Source organism: Leopardus geoffroyi, chromosome C3, assembly GCF_018350155.1.
Source record: "Leopardus geoffroyi isolate Oge1 chromosome C3, O.geoffroyi_Oge1_pat1.0, whole genome shotgun sequence".
NCBI classification, from domain to species: Eukaryota; Metazoa; Chordata; class Mammalia; order Carnivora; family Felidae; genus Leopardus; species Leopardus geoffroyi.
This window is the reverse complement of record NC_059338.1, coordinates 5,552,405-5,572,551: the sequence shown is the minus strand read 5'-3', so window position 1 is coordinate 5,572,551 and position 20,147 is coordinate 5,552,405. Positions and strand designations below refer to the sequence as shown.

Sequence of the window (20,147 nt, the reverse complement as noted above, 5' to 3'; positions counted from 1 at the left end):
ACGCTCAAGCTTGGGAGCGTGGGGCCGGGACATGCACTGAGTGTCGCACTTTGATCGGGGCAGGGAGGCTTGTCGAAGGAGCCAGAAGGCCTAGAACCGGAGCCTCGTCCGGCTGGTACGACCCCACCTCCCCTTTTCAGCTCCCAAAGGAGATGTCCAGACACAGACTTTCTGATGATTCTATTTTTTTCAATGCCAGTGCTGCTCAGCCCTCCGCATAACTTCGGTTTTCATGAAATAAACAGTGACTGTAGAAAATTCCACCTTTCTGAAACTGAAATGGGAGCTCAGGCGAAAGTTTCTTCTTTCTCGAGAAGCTGAGCCTGTGTTCCGCCAAGGCAGTCGAGCTTCTCCAAGTGAGGGGAGCCGCGCCTGGGTCCAGCCATCAAGTCACGGCAACGCCAGCTCACGATGGGAGTGTCAGCTCACAGAAGTCAGTCTTAAGACCGTGGGTGGCCCAGACTGCCGTAGAGGTCAGGCCTGCGGTGCTGGAACACAGGCAGCTGTTGGCGCAGCTGTCGCAGATAACCGAGGTCGATTCGGGCAAGACAGAGGCCTGGTCCTTCAGAGCAGCGGGCCACCACTGTCCCCCAGGGATCCACCACCATGCTGTGGCCATAACTTGCTCTCTTCTCGTGGTGGCGTCCACACTGTGCTGCTGCCACGACGTAGCACTGGGTTTCAATGGCACGGGCCCGCAGCAACACCTGGGGATGAGGAGACGTGAGTTCACTTACGTACATGGAACGTCCGGTGGGGCATTGATAGGTGACGGATGTTACAGGCCAGTCTGCTCCTTGTGACCATTCTGATAACTGCCTAGGAATGATTTACTGTTATCTGTTCTCTAACGTGAAGGGCAGCAATCTAGGGAATGAATGCTTCCCCCTGGGTGGGAAGGGGAGGAAAATCTTTTCTTCGGCTGGTAGGGCCAAGGGTGGAGAAGGAAGTTTAGAGGAGGCCCTTGGGTTTTGAAGGGAGGGTCTCTTACCTCCCAGTGGGCTGGGCCCGTAACAGATCCGAAAGCTGAAGGGTAGGTAAGTATTTCTGCTCCAGCCTGAGCCAATGCCAGAGAGAGTTCAGGAAAGCGCATATCGTAGCAGATCGCTAGACCAATCTGCAATGAAAAAGAGCCTGACACCCCTATTCTGTTCGTCACAGCATCTAGTCGTTACCTCCCTACCCCGCTCCTTAGGGCTTTCCAGCCTCTGTTACCACCTCAGAGTGTTCCTACTCTCCTCCCTCGTGTTCCTGATCCCGCATCTCCTCCTCTCACAACTCCCACCTTGCCTGCTGGTGTGCTGACAGGAGACTCAAGACTGGGCCCCGGAATGGTAGAGTTGCTCTCACGCATAGGCCCCTGCCCTGGAATCTCCACGTCACACAGATGGGTCTTCCTGTAAGTGGCCACTACTGACCCTGGAGCAAGATGGAGAAGGAGTGCTCAGTGCTGGTGCCCTAGAAGCACCCAACTTCGTTCCTCTCCTCCCAGGGAGCTAGCTTATAAGCTAGGATGCGAAGTACAAATGCCCCTTGACCAAGCAAAGAGTTGCGTAACAGTTCTGGAGGATCTTACTTTAGGTAGCAAAGCCTGGGAAGCGGGAGGCTGGAGAGTTCTGAAGTCTCACCCTTGTTGTCCAGAAGCACATGACAATTGTAGATTTTCTGAGTCTGTTCCCAGTCCTGGCCTCGCTCGTGGAAACCACCCAAGGACAGCCAGAGTCCACATTCCCTGGGGGAGGAGGGGGGCAGGGGGAGGAGGCGACACGGACGACTCTTCTCAAGGTTCTACCCTCCCACCTGGCAACTCAGGGACAAGTGCCCAACAAAGAAACTACCTTTTCCTCCCCCTTGCCCTGATACCTGGCAAGCTGGGTATATTCTCCTAAAAGGTTCCCACCCAGTGGCTCAGACAGGCGGAGCGTCTCTGCAGGGTCCCTCGCAACGAAGTCAAATGCCTCCGGCAGGAAAGCCAGGCAAGCACCCAGTCTGGCAGCCTCTCGAACAAGCTCTGCGCATGTTTTAAAGTTCTGCTGCTTGTCTGGGGTTGAGGTTACCTGGCACACAGCCACCAGCGGTAGTTCCCAGGAAGAAGAGAAGATGGCCATGGCTCTGGGCCTGTGAATGGCACAAGGCAGGACTCTGATTTCCCAGCACGGGAAAATCCCAGTTTAATGATAAGGGTCTCAAATGGGGAGGCGGGAGGGCTGGACTGCCCTTTGATCTGTGCTTGCTCTTAACGGGGCACAACCACCCACTGATGAAATGTTCTGTGGATGGTTGGTACCCCAGTGTTTCCCACCATCTGGTCATTTAACAAACATTTACTGAGCATCTACTGAGGCACTGAGGACAGAACAAAACGTGTTACCTGGGCTGTGCACAAAGTACTGACGGTCGAGGGATCCGGAGTCCAGGACACAAAAGAAGGGACAGGAGCTGGTGAGGAGGCCTGATGATGAAGCCCAGCCTGAAGATGGTGAGAAATCAGGACACCGGCCCCTCCCTCAAGGAGTACATTTCTAGGCTTCTCTGACTTTTCACACTGTGGGGCCGAATCAGGGCCCTGCCAGTAACACCCCCTAAGTCTTCAAAACACTCCTTACTGTAAGTAATTATGGGCTACAGGAAGAGATCATAAAGTGGGAAGATGGAGGAAAGGGCTTTACTGGGCACCTGAATACCTCGACTTCCAGTGATCTCATATTAAACTGAAGCCATTTTCCTCAGCCAAACCTATCCGCGCTTCAAAAGTCATCTCCATGAAACTTCCTTGTTTTTCCCAGCCTCTCTTCCTGACTGCACACCTGCACAGCTTTGCTGCTCAAAACATATCTCCCCCACCCCCACCCCCCCCTTACCCCGGAATCTCTGAGGGGAAATTCACCTTCCCTCCTTTCCCACCGCCCCGTGCTGGGCAGAGGGCACTGGCACCCAGATCCCAACCCGCGCCCCCACTCTCCGGTTAACCCGTCCGAAAGGGTTCTGCCCCTCTCCCAGGGGCAGTGTCTCTGTTGCACAAGTTAAAGCACCGCAGGCGGAATTCACCGCGGCCGGCGGGGCAGACGGTAGGTCCTACATGAAGACACAGCCAAAACCATCCGCAGGATCCGAACCGAAGAGCGGCCTGGAGGCAGAGGCACCGGGGCGAGTGGGCGGTAACTCCCAGACCGGATGTGACGCACGGCGGGGCGGGGCTGCGCAGGCCGGAAGCCCAGCAGGCGGCGAAGATGGCGGAGAGCAGCGGTCGCGCCGGCAAGAGCAGCGGCAGCGGCGCGGGGAAAGGGGCGGTGTCGGCAGAGCAGGTGAGGAGCGGAGAACGCGAAGGAGGGCAGCCAGGCCGGGTCCGAAGTCGATGCGGAGAGAGGGGGGGAGCCTGTGGCCGGTGCAGGCCTCACTCCAGTCCCACCTTTGCGAGGCCGCCCAGAGAGGGGAGGGTCCTTGGAGACGCTGGCCGAGCCCCCAAGGAGAGAGCCAAAGGGTTGGTAGGTGAAGGCCACGCCTCCCTTGGGGGTGTTGGGTGAGCCAGCGGGAGGCGAGAGCCCCGAGATGCGGGGTGTGGGAGCATGCACAGTTGTGAGGGGAGATAGGTCGTCACTTTCCCCACTTCTCCGCACCCTCAAACAGGATAGGCTGGGCAAGGCAGCTCGTAACGAATCCCAGGGGATTAGTCAACGGGCTGGTTGTATGTGGTCTGTTACGTGACCCTGAAACCACGTTGACGGTCGCCCTCACCCTGCAGAGCCACGTGACTCACATACTCGAACAGTCTAGTGTTCCATACTGTTTTGATTCGGGACTCATTGTAAGATTGAATTTCTTTAGCGACCAGAAACCCTTTCCTTACCCGAGTTTGCATTTCCCCCAGTCTCTGGCATCGCGAGATGTTTGATAAATAACTCAGAAAGCCTTTTGTGGCATGGGAGCCATTTGCTAATAGTGAGGCTAGTGTTTTAATGGGAGTGGGAAGAAATCTCCATGATAGAAAGGAAAACATAAACAAGAGCTCTTCTAATTACAGGTTCATTTATCATTTGTTTGTGGAACAGTTGCTACAGGCAAAGGTATCTGCATAAGGGTTTTTCAAATTGCCCCATGCAAAGAGCCTGTAGTAAAATAACCCATACAAAATGCTAATATGAGGCAGAAGGTGAGTGTTCTAACAGGTATAAAGTGCTGTGGGGTTTTGGGGAGGGGGGGGGGAGAAAGAGTTTCTGCGGGGGAGGGGGGAGAGAGATGGAAGGGAAGGGAAAAGAAACCGAATACTTTCTGAGGGTCTGCCTTGTGCCAGACCCTCTGCTGTGTATAGGGAAACCTAGATCTTGTTTTCAAGTTAGCTCACAGACTCAGTGTACAGTATTCCACACGGGCCCCTCTTTACGGTAGCTAAAGGAGGGACCCCCTAGCAAGAGGTTATGAGATTCGAGGAACGGGTGGGAAAGGGAAGCTGTGGTATAGTGGGGTGGCTAAGAGCGGAAGAAGTGCACTTGGGTTTGACAGATCTGTGTTTGAACCACGTTTCTGCTATTTATTTTGTATAGGTGACTTCTTTCACCTTGCTCTCCTGTAAAAATATAATGGTGCAGGGGCGCCTGGGTGGCTTGGTCTATTGGGCATCCGGCTCTTGATTTTGGCTCAGGTCAGGAGCCTAGGGTCGTGGGATCGAGCCCCAAGTCGAGCTCCGTGCCAGGCGTGGAGGCTGCTTAACAGTCACTCCCTCTGTCCCACATGTATGTGCACACGCTCTAAAATAAAAATTATGTATAATGGTGCGTACCTCATCACTATTTTGATTATTAGCCAAAAAAGGTATCCAGAGTGTTTTTGCACAGTGATTTGAATATAGTATGTGCTTAATAAATGCTAGGTTTGTTTTGTTTTGTTTTGTTTTTCTTCTTTCCCCTTCTGGAAGAGATATTCCTTCCAGTGAATTCTAAAGGATGAGAGGAGTTAGTCAGGCAAAGAAGGAAGTGGGGAATTTCCTAGGTAGAGGGAATAAGGTACTTAAAAGCACCGAGGCATAAAACTGCCTGGCATGTTTAGGGTGCAGGCAGACAAAGTATGGCATGGGGTGCAAGACTCGAATGTGGGGGAAAAGGGATAGAGAGGGATCTAGGATATTTCTCAGATCTCTGTCTTTGATGGATGCTGGTGCCGTAGAGAATGTAGGGAGATCGGAAATGTCTGGGAGGGAAAATACGTTTATTTTAGGGGGTTGAGTTTGGGTTTCTTGTAGGACGGTCAAGTAGAGACATCTAGTAGTTGGTTTGATTTATAAATCTTGAGTTACAGAAACCTGAATCAGAGATACGGATTAGAGAATTACAAGCTTATGGACGGTAGACAAAGCCATGGTTGTGGGTGAAACCCTCTAGGGTTTGTACAGAAAGTGAGAAAAGAAACAGAACGAGGGTGGAGCCAATATTTAAGGGGTTGTGGAGAAAGAAAAGAACCCCTCAAAGAGGGCTGAGCGGTTGTGATAATTGAGTTCGGAGGCTGTTCTTGCTTAACATTCTGTGGTCCTTGTGTTCTAGAGAGAACACTGGGTAAAAAAACATAAGATTTATCAGGGCGCCTGGCTGGCCCAGTAGGTGGAGCATGTGACTCTTGATCTTAGGGTCATGTGTTCAAGCCCCACATTGGGCTTGGAGCTTACTTTAAAGATGTGTGTGTGTGTGTGTGTGTGTGTGTGTGTGTGAGAGATTTATCACTGCTGCAAACGTGAGCTACATAGGTCTCTTATAAACAAGATAGAAGGAAGTAACATTGTACTAGGCATTTGTTTTATCTTCTGTTAATTTATTATGCCATTTGGGTAGGTTATGTTGTCTTCCTATACCTTACCTACGTATATTGTAGGTAAGGACATTTGAGTTTCAGAGACTTTGGTTAACTCACCCAAAGTCAGTAACTGGAAGGGTGGGGCTTTTAACTGAGTGAGCGAGTTGAGAATCAGACAGACCTATTTTTCCATTTACACCACGACCGTATTAAAGATATTTGAGCTGGGCCTGAAGGATTGGATAGATTTGAACAGGTGGTAATGGAAATAGAATGTAGGGAATAGGATGAGAAGAGGAGACCTAGGGAAAGCACAGGCTGACAGTGAGTGGTTAGTTTAGCTCAATCACAAGGTATAAGAAAGTTGTGGTGCTTCAAGCAAGCCGAGTCTTTGCATGGCAAAGAATTTGGAACCTTTTTTTTTTTTTTTTAAGTTTATTTTGAGAGAGAGTGTGTGTGTGTGTGTGACAGAAAGAGAGAGAGCATGTGCGAGCGAGCAGCGGAGGGGCAGAGAGTGAGGGAGAAGAATCCCAAGCAGGCTCTGCACTGTCAGCTCAGAGCCCTATGCGGGGGCTTGAACTCATGAACTGTGAGATCATGCCCTGAACTGAGATCAAGAGCTAGATGCTCCCCTGACTGAGCCACCCAGGCGCCCCAAGAATTTGGAACTCTTTAATGTAAGCAGTGCCCGAGTCACAGAAGGATATATGGTATACTATTGTGTTTTTTTTTTTCTGCTACCTAAAATAAGGCATGTTTATTATGGAAAATGCGGGAAACACAGGAAAAAGTACAAAATAAGTGAATTTACCCATGAGCCTACTTTCCAAAAGATAACTATTATTACCATTTTGGAGTATATCCTTTGATATGCTCCAAAAGAGGTTTCTCCCCCTCTTTTATGTTTTTGTATATGCATGTGTAGATGGAAAGGGAGGATGTGTGTTCTTTACATATTTGCATACTTTATAATATTCGTCCAGTACAATAGCATTGTACAACATATACCATTTTGCAATCTGCATTGTAAGCCTAATATGTCACGAACAGTTTGCTGTGTCATCCAAGTGTTAGGAAAATTAAGTTACCAGCAGCATATAGGATGAATTTGGAGAGTCCAAAACTAGGGAGATAATTCAGAAGATGACAGGAGTAGTTTAGACAAGAGATAATGAAGGCTCGAAGTAGGGTGATGTCAGTGAGCCAAAGAAAAATTGCTGAGGTTGATGCAATAAACTTGGCACTTGTTGCGATAAAGGTGTGCTCAAACATGAGACCAGGGTTTCCTACCTGGAGGGCCAGGGTGGTGTCATTAGCAGAACTAGGGGAGACAAGAAAAGGGAACAGTTTAAAGCGGGGTAAAAGATGATCAGTTCAGCTTTGAATGACCCGAGTTGAAGGTACCCGTAGGACATTTAAGTGGAAATGTTCCGTGCTAATAGTTACCATTTAGTGACAATCTGTTTTCTGCTGGATATTGTCCTAAGTTCTTGATGTAACTAATTGATCTTCACAAACATGCTAGGAGACTGATACTACCCTTATGTTCTTGGTGAAGAAACTGACATTCAGAAAAGGGGTAACTCGCTCACAGATTTTGAAGCCACTTCTGACTGACTTCCGAATGCCTTCCTCTAACTTGAAATTTGGGTCTGGAATTTCTGAGGCCTGGATTTGCAGGCAGTCAAATGAAGGCAGTTGTTGGAACCACAGAGGTAGCTAAGAATACCAGTTGAAATAGTATAGGTAATAAAGGGAGAAGTGCTATGAAAAGAATCTTAGATCCTTCTCCACTGTTGGGATGAGAGGAAGAACTTCAGGAAGGGGAACGGGGTGTTAAGATGGGTTGGAGAACCAAGGAACTGAAGGGTCCTGGAAGCTAAAAGTGAGAAGAGAATGTACATTACACTGGCCTCTCAGTTCAGTCCTCATTGCTACCCTGAGACAATGGTTCTCCGCTTGCTGGGACTCCCCCCCCCCCCCCCCCCCAAGAAATTTGGCATTGCCTGGAGACATTTTTGGTTGTCACAAGTAGGAGTTGCTGCTGGCTTGTAGTAGGTGGAATCAGGGAGGTTGCTAAATATCTTACAATGCACAGGACAGCCCCCCACAAGAAAGTATTTTCCTGCCTAAAACTTCAGTAGTGCTGACGTTTAGAAACCCTGCTTTATGGTGTATTAACTCCATTTTATAAATGAGGAAACCAAGAGAAGTTAAGTAGCTTGGTCATACAGCAAGTAAACAGTAAACACACGAGGATGTGAACCCGTCCACAATAGACTCAGAAGTTTGGGCTAGTTCCACCTTACCGTGTGCTACTTAAGAGAGTTTCAAAGCAGCAGAGTGAACATTGAGAAAAAATTGTTGGGTTGGGGGGAGGCCCTTCATGATCTTTGAGAAGTTAGTTTAATAAATAGTAATAGTTTAATAACTAGTATAGATAGAAAGCAATTTAAAGTGGGCTGGGAATGAATGGGAGGTGAGGAAGTCGAGGCGGTGAGTATAGACTAGTCCTAAAAACATGATGAAGGGGCGACTGCATGGCTCAGGCAGTTGAGTGGCCTACTCTGGATCTCAGCTCAGGTCTTGATCTCTGGGTTGTGATTTGGGGCCCGCAACAGGCTCCATGCTGGGCGGCAAGCCTACTTTAAAAGAAAAAAAAAAAGATGAAGAGAAGGTCTTAGAACCATTATTTGTTGGAGTAATAAGGTCAAAGAAGTTTTCTTTGACAGCTGAGTATGTTTGTCAGGAAAAGAGGGCACTGAACTGAAAAGAAGATATTTAGTGAGTGATACCCTATAAAATGCTTTTCCAGACGCATCCAGTCGTAATTCTTGACCTGTTATTCTATTCTTCAGTGAACCAATAAGAGTAAATATCATGTAGGTAAGAAGACCAAAGGACAAAAAAAAAAAAAAAAAAGACCAAAGGACATTTTGGCGATAAAGGCATTGATTGCAGATTTTTTGTAAAGTTACCAAAACTATACGGTAGTGATGAAACAAAAGAAAAAAGAAAGAAAAAATAAAACAGGCAAATAAATCATACAAAACTAGTTTGACTTCTTTTTTTTTTGAGATTTTATTTTTTAAGTAATCTCTCCATCCAGTGTTGGGCTTGAACTCACAATCCCTGGGTCAAGATTCACATGCTCTTCCAACTGTCTCAGCCAGACACCCCCTAGTTTGACCTCTATGAGAGGTGACGTATGACAAGCCAGGAATAATACATCAGTTAGAAAAGGGTCGTTAGAGTTCCACAGAGCTGGGTAGAGGTACCAGTTCTGCAGCTTGCTGTGTTTACACATTTTCTCTCTCTCTCCCTCTCCCCTCCCTCCCCTCCCTCCTCCTCCCCTGCTGCCTTGTCCCCTCCCCTGCTGCCTATCTCTTCCCCTCCCCTCCCTCTCCCTCTCCTCCCCTCCTCCCTCCTCCCTCTTTCTCTCTCCACCATCTTTGGTCTACTGACCCATAAAATGAAGGTACAGGTCTTATACTATGTTTTTGTTTGTTTGTTTTAGAATTAAATGAGATAGAGTCGAGCAGAGTGCCTGGCATATAGTAGTGTTCTTTTCCTTACAAACCTTGGGCGGAAGGTGCAATATTGTAGGACTGTGGAAAAAACAGGTATTTAAAAAGAGGTTGCAGGGGTGCCTGGGTGGCTCAGTCAGTTGGTCCGACTTCGGCTCAAGTCATGATCTCACGGTTCTTGAGTTGGAGCCCCACGTCAGGCTCTGTGCTGACAGCTCAGAGCCTGGAGCCTGCTTCAGTTTCTGTGTCTCCCTCTCCCTCTGTCTCTCTCTGCCCCTCCCCTGCTCAGTCTCTGTCTCTCTCTCAAAAATAAACATTAAAAAAATTTTTTAAAAGAGGTTGCATTTGCATATTTAAAATTTCAAAGAAGACAACAGTAAAGATTAGAAGGCAGGCCTGCATAGTTGAAAATTAGAAATGCACTAAAATTGGAAAGCTTTTCTACCAAAAAATTTAAGGAATTGATATGCATTTATATGTGAACACACAGAGAGGGTTAACATATGGGATGTATTAACTAACTTTATTATCAGTCATTTCACAATATATACATACACTAAATCATAATGTATACCTTAAACTTACACAATGTAATATGTCAATTTTATGTCAGTAAAGCTGGGGGGGCGGGGGTAGAAAACCATGTCCTGTATAAAATTGTTTGTGCCGAGAATGTAAAGAGCTCTGTATAGTTGCCAGGATTGAAGTTACTTTTGAATAGGATAAACAGTTGGTATTTTAATTTAATTGGATTCTTTTTCAGTAGGGATGTTTACATGTAAGATGAACATTTTAGTAGGGCTGAGGGAATCAACACTGACCTAACCATCCCTTCTCACGCCAGACAACTTTAGGAGAATGGGAATAAGGGAAAGAGAAGGAAAATAAGTCTGGCCATAAGGGAAAAGACCATTAGAAAAGTATTTTCAGAGGAAGAATGTGGGAATACATCACAGCCTTTCTGTCTTCATTGGCAGGCTACTATGGGCTTATTTTGCATCTAATTTACAGTTAGGTTACGGTTAGCTGCTAAGAGATTTCATTTCCTTTAAGTGCACCAGTGGCTGAAATTTTCCATAATAACTGTAGATAACTCATACACTGAAATAGGTTTATTTTAATTTGCCATTTGATTAAAAGTTCATAAACTGGGCCAAGAGGAAGTAGGGGTTGTTAATTAGCAATAATGTTTGAAGAAAAATTGGAGTTGAAAACAAAACCTCTTCTTGCCTTTAGTTGTGTTAAATTGGTGGTTGAAAAGTAGATTCCTACTGATTACTAAGGAAAATAAGTGTAGGCCTCAGAAATGTTAGACTCTTAAGCTGATTTCACTGATGTGTTCAACAAAATACATCCAGAAGAGAGGGTCATTTGGATGCTGGGAGAGCATCTAGAATCTGGTTTCGTTGTGGAATTTCCATAGATGAAATTACTTTGATCTGTAACATCGATAGTGAAGGAAAAGCTAACCATAAATGGAATAGTTTGGGATAGGTAGTGGAGTTAGGTTTCAAAGCGTTTGTTGCATGAGTGTGAGAAGTACACGGAGATCAAAGGTTGGTGGCCGGGAGGAGGCAGCATACGACTGGGGCGACGGCGTCCTAGTCAGACTTATTTCTTGGTTTTTTGAGCAGGAAAAGAGATGTAGGGGTGGCACAGGCCAGCCAGCAGGGTCTTATCAGCTGTAGATGAGCCTTGTGGAGAGAGGTACGGGATAAAAGGTCCTAGTGAAGATGAGGCGGTCACCAGTAGCATGAGACTGGGCAGGATATGGCTGGGAGCGAGAGCGTGGGCGGGCGCACGGCCCTCAGCTGATCAGGAAGGGCCAAGGGGGCACTTGGGCTTGGGGAGAAGGCCATGACAGCAGTTAATGCACTTTGCCTGCCTACGAAGCCCTTTCCTACTGGCCGGCACCATACAACAGTTCTATAAAGTAGGTGACCCTGTGTGTGTCACAGGTGAGGGAACTCAGGCCCAGAGGGGGAAACCCCGTGGTTCTCCTTTCTGGATGCACATTAGAATTATGGGGGAGTGTTAGAAGTGCTGAGATCCCAGGGGCCTCACCCAGTGATTGTGTCATTGTTCTGAGGTTCCACCATTCATGTTTTGAAAATGCTCTCCTGGGGACTTTAACGTGGCGCCAGGGTTGAGAACTATCGGATTAAATGTCCGAGGCCATAGAGCCAATATATGGCAGAGACCAACTTGAACCTGGTTTTTTGTCTCTGGGCCCCATGTTTCCCCCCCACACACCCCCACGATTTTCTTTCCTCATTACATTTTCCGCCTTTCATCTGGTACTTCTTTCCAAACACAGTCATCAGAGCCCTGTACTGAGAGTGACGGAGCTGGTGATTTTAGTACCCGGTCTGGCTTTCACGCTGTTCTAGGTTCCCTGTTCTGTGTCTGGGGAACAAGGAGCTGGTAGTAATCATTTCTCTGGGCCTTTACGTGTGTTACTTCTTATGCCTCCTTTGCACCCTTTCCTCCCCCAGTTTCTCATCCTTCAGGCTTCAGTTAAGGCCGTGTCTCTCAGGAAGCCTATGTTAGTTAGGGTTTCTAGGCTGCAGACGTGGACTCTGACCAACTTTTTCTTTTTTGAAGTCGTGTTTTGGAAGCATAGCGGGTAGTTCACAGAATTGAACACAATGAAAAGAAAGGTTAAATAACTGAGTCCCACCAAGGTCAAGAACTAGGGCAGCTTTGGGGATTTCAGGAGGAGGAATGGAGGATCGTCTCTGCGGGACAAGCAGTTGCCTTCGCTGCACCTGTCTCCCGTACCTGTTTCCCTCTACCCCCAAAATCAGTTCCTGTACAGAGACTCTGGTATAGAACAACAGGTCACTGCCCTTGTGGTCAAGGGCCAAGGGTCCTGTGAATGGTAGCCCCACAAGCACCCCCTGAGCCAAGGAGGGGCGGCTCCCCCGTGGGAAGAATGCTGGCTGGGCAGGTCCAAACAGGAGTTAACTCACTAGAGTCTTTCCGAACAGGCTTCTTTACCTGCAAGTCTAAGCCTCTCTGCAGGCGCCCCAGTAGCTCTCCACCCCATCCTGAGGTACACGTGCCTATTCCTATTCCTCACCACACGGGAAGCTGCGAGAGGGACTAGCAGAGCTCTCTCGCGCACAGTGCAGGCTCTCCGTGCAGGGTGAATGGCTTCCGGACAGACTGAAGGTCGAATTGGCAGACGTGGGTTCTACTCCTTTTCTGAGGGAGGTGTCCAAAGCTCGCCATCCTGTGCTGTGTCTTGACCCTCTGCCGTGCCCGCTGTCTCCTCTCTCACCGAACTCTTTCTCACCTTCTAAGGTTATTGCTGGCTTCAACCGCCTTCGACAGGAACAGCGGGGTCTGGCATCCAAGGCAGCCGAGCTAGAGATGGAGTTGAATGAGCACAGGTGAGGGCGTTGGGGAGGCGCAGACAGGAGGGGTGGGCAGGCCACGTTGCAAGGGCGGGCTGCCTTGGAGCGGGGCTGGATTCTCCGAGCGGCCTTGTCCTCCCACCCCAGCCTGGTGATAGACACCCTGAAGGAGGTGGACGAAGCCCGCAAGTGCTACCGCATGGTTGGAGGCGTGCTGGTGGAGCGGACGGTCAAGGAGGTGTTGCCGGCCCTGGAGAGCAACAAGGAGCAGGTGAGCGGGAGTCCCTGCGGACAAGCTCTGGGCGCCGAGGGGTGAGGGAAGGGAGGCCAGGACTGGGGGAGCGTGGTGGAGGAAGTGGGTGGGCACCCATGTTGAAGATGGCACACGTAGCCTGTTAGCCTGTGCTTTTTATGCTGTGCAAAGTCTAACTCCTCCCACAGGAGGGACTGCTGGCTGGCGGCCTCTGCCCCGGCACTCTGTGACCTGGCTCACAAGCCTGGCTCTCCCAAGGGGGAGAGGCGGCAGTGAGAGCAGGGTCTCTCACAGTGTGGTCCGGGGACACCTGCATCCAGGTCACCTGGAGGCCTGACCCAAAATGCAGCTGCCTGGACCCACTGATTCAGAACAACTGGCTAGGGGGCCTATGGGGCGGCATCCTTTTTTTTTTTTTTTTAAAGTCCCCTCCGCGCCCAACGCAGGGCTCGAACCCACAGTCCCACGATCAAGAGTCACATGCTCTACTGACCGAGCCAGCCAGCCGCCCCACGGAGTGGCATTTTAAAAATAAACAGCCCAAGTGGTTCTTAACGTACATTAAAGCTCATACGCCGTTGTGTTTGAGAAAGGCATACTTTTAGGGTCTCGGCTCTACTATTAATACTTGGTAAAAGGTGAGGTTACAGGTGTCCTCTCTCCTTCCCGTCCCCCGACTATAGTCCATCCCAGGTAGGGGAAGGTGGTTCCTGAAATCCTCATGTAATCCTATCGCTGGCCCTCTAGATACAGAAGATCATTGAGACACTTACACAGCAGCTTCAGGCAAAGGGAAGAGAATTAAATGAGTTCCGGGAAAAGCACAACATTCGTCTCATGGGGGAAGATGACAAGCCAGCAGCCAAGGAAAACTCCGAAGGGGCTGGGGCCAAGTCCACCTCAGCCGGAGTGTTGGTCTCCTAGGGACCAAGGCCTTTGCGTTTTTTTTTCTACCCTGACTCCCACTTCTTCTGATTTCTCTTTATTGTTATTATTATTATTTTCTCTGCTATTGTAATATTTTTTTGTTAATTAAATGTTTTGGTCAGAATGCTCAGCTCCAGCCTCAAGCTTTCTCCCAATATTAGGGGCGGGATCTGGATGAGGCATGGAAAAAAGCCCATGATCTGTGAGGTTTGGCTCCATCAGACTAATGGTTCACAGTTTCAGAGGAGCCCCCATATTTTATCCTTTCCCTTGCAAATAAAGATGTATCTCCTTATTCACTGCCCTCCCCCACCCCCCCAAAAGACTCAGAGACAAATGTTGACTCTCAGATTGAAATTTAATAAGCAGGTGAAATGAGGCAGATTGCTCTGGTGGTAACACGCTTCGAGTTTGCAACAAAACGGGGGCTTGGCGATGTGTCTTGGCATATTCTTTAGATACAAAGGTCCAGGATGCAAACCTGTGGACTAGGCGTCCTGCCATCCTCACCGAAACCCCCAACCAGGTAAAGCTGGTCGTTCCAAAGGCAGGTGCGATGGCCCACGCGCTTCAGCCCTTGGTCTGCGCAGGGGAAGTGGAACCACGAAGGAGGAGACCTGCCTGTTGGGGGAGAGCAGAGGGTGCTTATTGAGGCGGTACCGTTTTGGCACCATGGGGCTCCTCCTCTCTTCCCACCTTCTCCCCACCCTCTTCCCCCCCTCAACCAGCCGGCCCTCACGGGTGTCATAGATGTACAGGTCATTGCAGATGGTGTCTCTGGCTCTGGTCAGACTTTCTCCGCCAAACAGCACAGCAAAGGGCCCCACCACGGAGCACGAGTGATGCCGCAGGCCCCGGGGCCCCTGCCGGGACCCCTGCCCAGTGGTCACAAGCCTGGCAAGCTGCTCCCTCAGATGGGGGGCAGCAGGTGGTTCCTCCTTGCGGGAGAAAGAAGGGGTGTTGGCTGGAGGGATTTGGGCCTCACAGTTTTTGCCCCTTTCCACCCTAACAAGATGTGAGTCGACAGGTACCCCAAGCTTCCCGTGACTCCAGTGCCCGGCTACTTCTGGTTCAGCCGAGTTGCAGCCCCCAAAGAGCAGGAGCTGGTGGCCTGGGCGGGGCCCGGGAGTTTGGAGCAGGGCAGCGCAGTGACCCGAGCGTGAGGCTGTGTGACAGCCCTCTTCCTTATAGCTGTGGATATGCAGCAGTTCGGGCCTGAGTTGGGTTTTCTGGAAAATACAAGCGCTGTACTGCCCTTTCCCCAGCCCCTTTCTGTGGTGCCAAGCATGGAAAGGAGGCAGGGACCGAGCAGCGGTCGGATGAGAGAGAGAGGGTAGCACCGGCAGAGAGCGAGCTCGCTATCGTAGTCACGGTGGGTGCGGGGGGGAGGCGGGTGCCGGGGTGCGGCTGTGGCCAGAGTGCCTGCGATTCTGTTCCCCTGCGCTTTTCCAGAGCACAGATGAAGGGACGGGGGACGGTGCGGGGCCCGGGGTGCCATACCTGTAGGTGCGGGCGCCGGGGTCCAGCCGTAGCGTGTAGACGCTGCCGTAGCGACGCTGGGTGCGGGTCCCGCCCTCCCGGCCGGCCACCCGCAGCTCGCGGTCCGAGACGCGGGTGCAGGTGTGGCTGCTGAGGCCGGCGGGGGGGCGGCTGCCGGGGGCCGCGCTCCACGCCTCCCACGCTCCGCGCTCCGTGTCCAGCGCGGCTACGGTGGCCACGCGGCGCGACCCGTCCCAGCCGCCCACCACGCAGAGCCAGCGCCCGCCCACCGGCGCCGCGTCGTGGTGGCTGCGCCGCGGGCCGCCCCGGGGCCCCAGCCGTACGGCCTGGCCCCCCGCCGGGTCGAAGACCACCGTGTCGCCGCTCGGCTCCGTCGCCCCTCCGGCCGGGAGGCCCCCCACCAGGTAGAAGCGTCCCCGCAGCTCAGTGCAGGAATGGAAGGCCCGCGCCAGGAGCGCGTCCCGGGCCACCGGCCGCCAGGTCCAGCCCGCGCCCCCCGGGGACCCCGCGAGCGCCATGACCCCTCCCCCCGCCTGTCCCCCAGGAACCGCCCGGGTCCCTGCCACGCGCCGCCGTCGCCCAGCAACCACTGCCGCACTGGCAGCGCGACCGGCTGCAAGCCGAAGGTCGCAAAGCACCGGTTACCGTGGAGACCGGGAGACCCGGGTAGCTGCGGGAAGGGACGGTGTTGTCACCGCGGCGACGGGAGCTGCGCGAAGTCCAGAAGAATCCTGAAAGACTGTCAGAGGGCGGCCAGGTCCTCAGACGGACCCCCGTTATCAAAGCCGCGAGCTGATTTGAGGTGCAGGCGTGGCTCTGCGGGGGGCGACGAGGGACACCCTTTTCCAATTGCACCTGTCCTCCCCCAGGATGAGTCTGGGGGAGGGGAAGAGGGGGCGTGAAAGTGGGAGTCAGGAGACTTGGGTTCTGGTCCCAGCCGTGCCCCTGACTCTCGGGGTGACCGCGGGCACCCTCAGCTTTCTCATTTATAAACTGTGCTGTGGGTTTTCTGTCTCAGGCGTCTGGCAGACGACTTTCCCTGCTAGAGGCTGAAGATCCCGGTTGGCTGGGTGGGAGCGTCCTTTCTGTTCTGGCCACTAGAGGGTGGTAGAGCCTGCTGTCAGGGCACACCGCGCGTGCGTGTGCGTGCGTGTGTGTGTGTGTGTGTGTGTGTGTGTGTGCGCGCGCGCGCGCGCGTTGGGGGGCGGGGTTGGGTTGGGGGTGAGGGGGAATGCCTGAAACTTGGAGAACTTTCCACTACGGTGTCCTGGGAAGAATAATTCCTTATTTCAGCTCGCCTCATAGGCTCGCAAGGAAACTGAGGTGCTGTGGCATCTGGAACTCGAGGTTAAGGGCAGGGAGTTTCTCCCGAGAAGATACAGGCCAGCAGCTGCCCAGCCCTGGAAGCTGGAGGGGGGCGTAGTGGGGGAGGGGGGAGAAGAACAGAAAAACAAACATCTCTTACTCCCTGGTATCTCCCTTTAATTCCAGCCAGGTCCCCTGCCCTTCCTCCTGACTCTGTCCCTCCAGGACCCAGTGAGGGACCAAGGGGCCCGGATCCAAGCTGAGGAGTTTGGGCCCCAGGAGCCAATGCAGACAGATTTCTGCTCCCAGCACAGAAACCGGACGTGTGTCCCCAGCCCTGGGCTGCAAATGCGGGTGATGGCTGCTATTGTCGCCTGTGGTCTCCACACATCAGCTCCTTCCCCATCACGCACCAGAAACGGAGGCAGAGGGAGACCAGTACTGCGGGCGGGGAGGACCTGTGATTCAGGGGACTGATGGTGCGCGTCCTCTGAGCACACAGCATGGCGACAGTATGTGCGGGAAGGCGCGGAGAGACTGGAAGGTTACGAGACCCGTTTCCCACTTGTCCTTGAAGCCGAGAACCAGTAAGAGCTTCGAAAGTCCCCGTCCCCCCCAGTTCCAGCTTTCCTTGAGTCTGGCGGAGATGATCCTCAGTTTTGCCAGATCATGGTAACGAAATCTCTAGAAAATCCCCAACTGCTAACATCCCCGACTGAAATCTGAAAGCCAGCCTTCTCCCTAAGACTGCTCTGACTGGCTAGCCTCCAACCAGCTAGGATTCAGGCAAGGAGTTGCCTGGGATGAGGGGGGCGGGGTGGCCATTTCACTTAAGCCTTGTGGGCCTATATGTCCATTTTGCCAGACTCCTTTTCTTTTTTTCTTTCCCAAACATTTAATCTAATTTAACTTCCTTCCTTCCTTCCTTCCTTCCTTCCTTTCTTCTTCTTCTTCTTCTTCTTCTTCTTCTTCTTCTTCTTCTTCTTCTTCTTCTTCTTCTTCCTTCCTGCCTTCCTGCCTTCCTTCCTTCCTTCCTCTTTCTTTCTTTATTAGAGAGAGAGAGAGCGTGCACTCCAGAGCAGGGGAGGAGTTGAGGGAGAGGGAGGGAGAGAATCTTAAGCAGTCTCCATGCCCTGCATGGAGCCCAACCGTTGGGCTCAAACACACAAACCGTGAGATCATGACCTGAGCCAAAATCAAAAGTCAGATGCTTAATCGATTGAGCCACCCAGGCGCCTCCAAAGATTTTATTTTTAAGTAATCTCTACATCCAAGGTGGGGTTTGAACTTAACAACCCCAAGATCAAGAGTCACATGCTACTGACTGAGCCCGCCAGGCGCCCCTTGCCAGAGTCATTTTCTGCCTCTCCTGGGTAGAGCCGGGAACTCCCCACCCCAGGGGCCTTTCCAGCTTCTCTCTCACAGCTTTGTGTTCCTTCCCTCAGCTTCCACCCTGGCTCTGAGCCCTCAGCGGTTTGCATTTCGCTTGGATGTAGAGCCTGAACCCCACATCCTCCTTGGTGGTACCCCCTTCAGGGCCATCTAGAAGCTTGTGTTTAGCCACTGCTGTTCCAGACATAGACCCAGGGGAGGAGCTGCTCAGGACTCCCACCTCCTTTGGTTAGTCTGAACCGAGCCCATAGTTTGGAGGAGGTAGAAAAGAGTCTAGGGGAAAGAAAGAGAGAAGGGTGGGAGAGAGGGAGGGAGGGAGGGAGGAAGGAAGGAAGGAAGGAAGGAAGGAAGGGAGGAAAGAAAGAGGGAAGGAAGGAAAGGAGGGAGCCAGGGATGGAGGAAGGAAGGAAGAAAGAAAAGACAGAAAGAAAAGAAAAAACACAAGCCAGTCTGCCTTTGTATGACTTATTTTATACCCAGAGCAGCATCTAAAGTGGTCTATGATGACCCTGTCAGTGATCCAGAAGCTGAAGGGGCATTAGGATAATGTGAAGGGTAGGCCTGACAAAGGACTTTGAGAGAACAGGAGAAGGGCAGCCAGAAGGGCCCCTCCTTTTCTGGACCTGCTTTCACCTGCTAATAATATCCAGGGACAATGTCTGTCCAGGGCTGGGGGCTAGGGCAGATCGTTCTCAAAGTCTCACAGTCCTGACACGATCCCATGAGTTTGGTCCCAGTTGGCCATTTCTGGTACAAGGATGCCCACTGCCCAGCTTCCCAGTCTCAGATGTCTGTCCCAGCCCCAAATCTGTACCCAATCTGTCTTCAGGAAACTCTCTTTTCTCCTTCCCTTAAATTCAGTCTGGCCCTGGAGCCATCCCTGGTTCTCAGCGTTGTTCAGGACACAACCGCCCGCTCAGGACTTGCTCAGTTCCTTCTGCCGATGTGTCCCAGGCTGTGCCACCCTTCAGGCCGGCCCACACTGCCTCTTCTACTGTCCTCTGACCTTTCTACATTTTTTCCCACAGCTCACTCTGGCCAGTTGTCTTCCTGGCTCCCTGCTTCCCTGGCCCAAATTCTGGTGCTTTGCTTTCAGATCAGCCAGAATAAGGACACGGATAAACAGAAAGGCAGAGGAATGGCCGGGAAAAGAGACGGCAAGAGGCCAGATCTTGACAGCTCATCCGATTGTAACTGTGACATGAGCTGGAAGGGGTTTGAGAAAAGGTGGACCTGTCAGCAGATGGAGCGGGGGGTGGGGGGCAGCGTCAGTCTAACTGGAGACTGGTGGAGAGATGGGGTAAGGATGGGGAATATCTTGAATTTTTGAAAAAGAAATTTTAAATGTTTATTTTGGAGAGAGAGAGGGTGGGGACAGAGGATCTGAAGCAGGTTCTGTGCTGACAGCAGAGAGCCCGATGCGGGGCTGGAACTCACGAACCATGAGATCATGAACCTGAGCTGAAGTCGGACGCTTAACTGACTGAGTCACCCAGGTGCCCCCAAAATTTTGAATATTTAAGGGACCTGGCGGTATTGAAGAGGAAACGTCGTTGGGTCCCACTGTTGAGTGGCTGAAACTGAGGTAGATGAGGACACCTAGGCATTCAGAAACTTCTCTTTAGGGTCTTTGTGTCTCTGCTTCAGGCCTTGTCTCAGCGTCTTTGTCTCTGAATTACGCCCCTCCGTTACTCCGTGTGTGTGTGTGTGTGTGTGTGTGTGTGTGTGTGTGTGTGTGTTTCTGCCCCGACTCCTTTCTTTCTCCAGGTTTCTACCTGGTCTCACTGTGCCTTGAGATCTGTCACCATTTCCAAGTCTGCTCTTCCCGCCCCTCCCCGCTACCCCCCCCCCCCCCCCCTTGCTGAACAGAGGCAACCATCTGACTTTCCTTCAAGGAGCTTTGGAACCTTCCAGGAGTGACCAGGCTTCTCCCCTTTGGCTGTGCTCTAGACTGTACACTCAGTGTGGGGTCCCTGGGCACAGTCAGAGGGTATATTGATGACTAACGAGGACCCGAGGGAGCTTCGATGTCCGGGGCCTTTTCAGGGAGTAGGATTTCCCCACAGGAGACCTTGGAGGGTGGAGGCCTAGGCCCAGGGAGGG

At 51.5% G+C, this 20,147-nt stretch overlaps 3 protein-coding genes across 9 annotated transcripts; 1 reads left to right on the top strand and 2 right to left on the bottom strand.

Annotated features, from left to right (window-relative positions):
• Positions 1–165: 165 nt before the first annotated feature.
• On the bottom strand, positions 166–3,185 carry NIT1 (nitrilase 1). Of its 6 annotated transcripts, none has more exons than XM_045455262.1 (7): positions 3,080–3,185; positions 2,372–2,470; positions 1,864–2,118; positions 1,629–1,732; positions 1,286–1,419; positions 992–1,117; positions 166–707 (listed from the first exon to the last, which is right to left on the bottom strand). In XM_045455262.1, coding segments are annotated over exons 1-7 (987 nt in total). In that variant the 5' UTR covers positions 3,082–3,185; the 3' UTR covers positions 166–440. The 6 variants fall into 6 exon arrangements, with proteins under 6 accessions (XP_045311218.1, XP_045311217.1, XP_045311220.1 ...); XM_045455261.1 differs by having other exon boundaries at positions 3,049–3,155; XM_045455264.1 differs by having other exon boundaries at positions 3,033–3,139.
• A 14-nt stretch (positions 3,186–3,199) lies between these two features.
• Positions 3,200–13,977, top strand: PFDN2 (prefoldin subunit 2). The gene is made up of 4 exons (XM_045455271.1): positions 3,200–3,305; positions 12,615–12,703; positions 12,815–12,938; positions 13,668–13,977. Exons 1-4 carry the CDS (start codon positions 3,231–3,233, stop codon positions 13,842–13,844), a joined length of 465 nt encoding a protein of 154 aa, XP_045311227.1. The 5' UTR covers positions 3,200–3,230; the 3' UTR covers positions 13,845–13,977.
• Positions 13,978–14,186: 209 nt separating this feature from the next.
• Positions 14,187–15,865, bottom strand: KLHDC9 (kelch domain containing 9). Of its 2 annotated transcripts, none has more exons than XM_045455259.1 (4): positions 15,348–15,865; positions 14,879–15,038; positions 14,587–14,785; positions 14,187–14,468 (listed from the first exon to the last, which is right to left on the bottom strand). In XM_045455259.1, the coding sequence occupies exons 1-4, from the start codon at positions 15,863–15,865 to the stop codon at positions 14,302–14,304; spliced, it is 1,044 nt and encodes a 347-aa protein (XP_045311215.1). In that variant the 3' UTR covers positions 14,187–14,301. The 2 variants fall into 2 exon arrangements, with proteins under 2 accessions (XP_045311215.1, XP_045311216.1); XM_045455260.1 differs by having other exon boundaries at positions 14,310–14,464.
• Between the last annotated feature and the right edge of the window lie 4,282 nt (positions 15,866–20,147).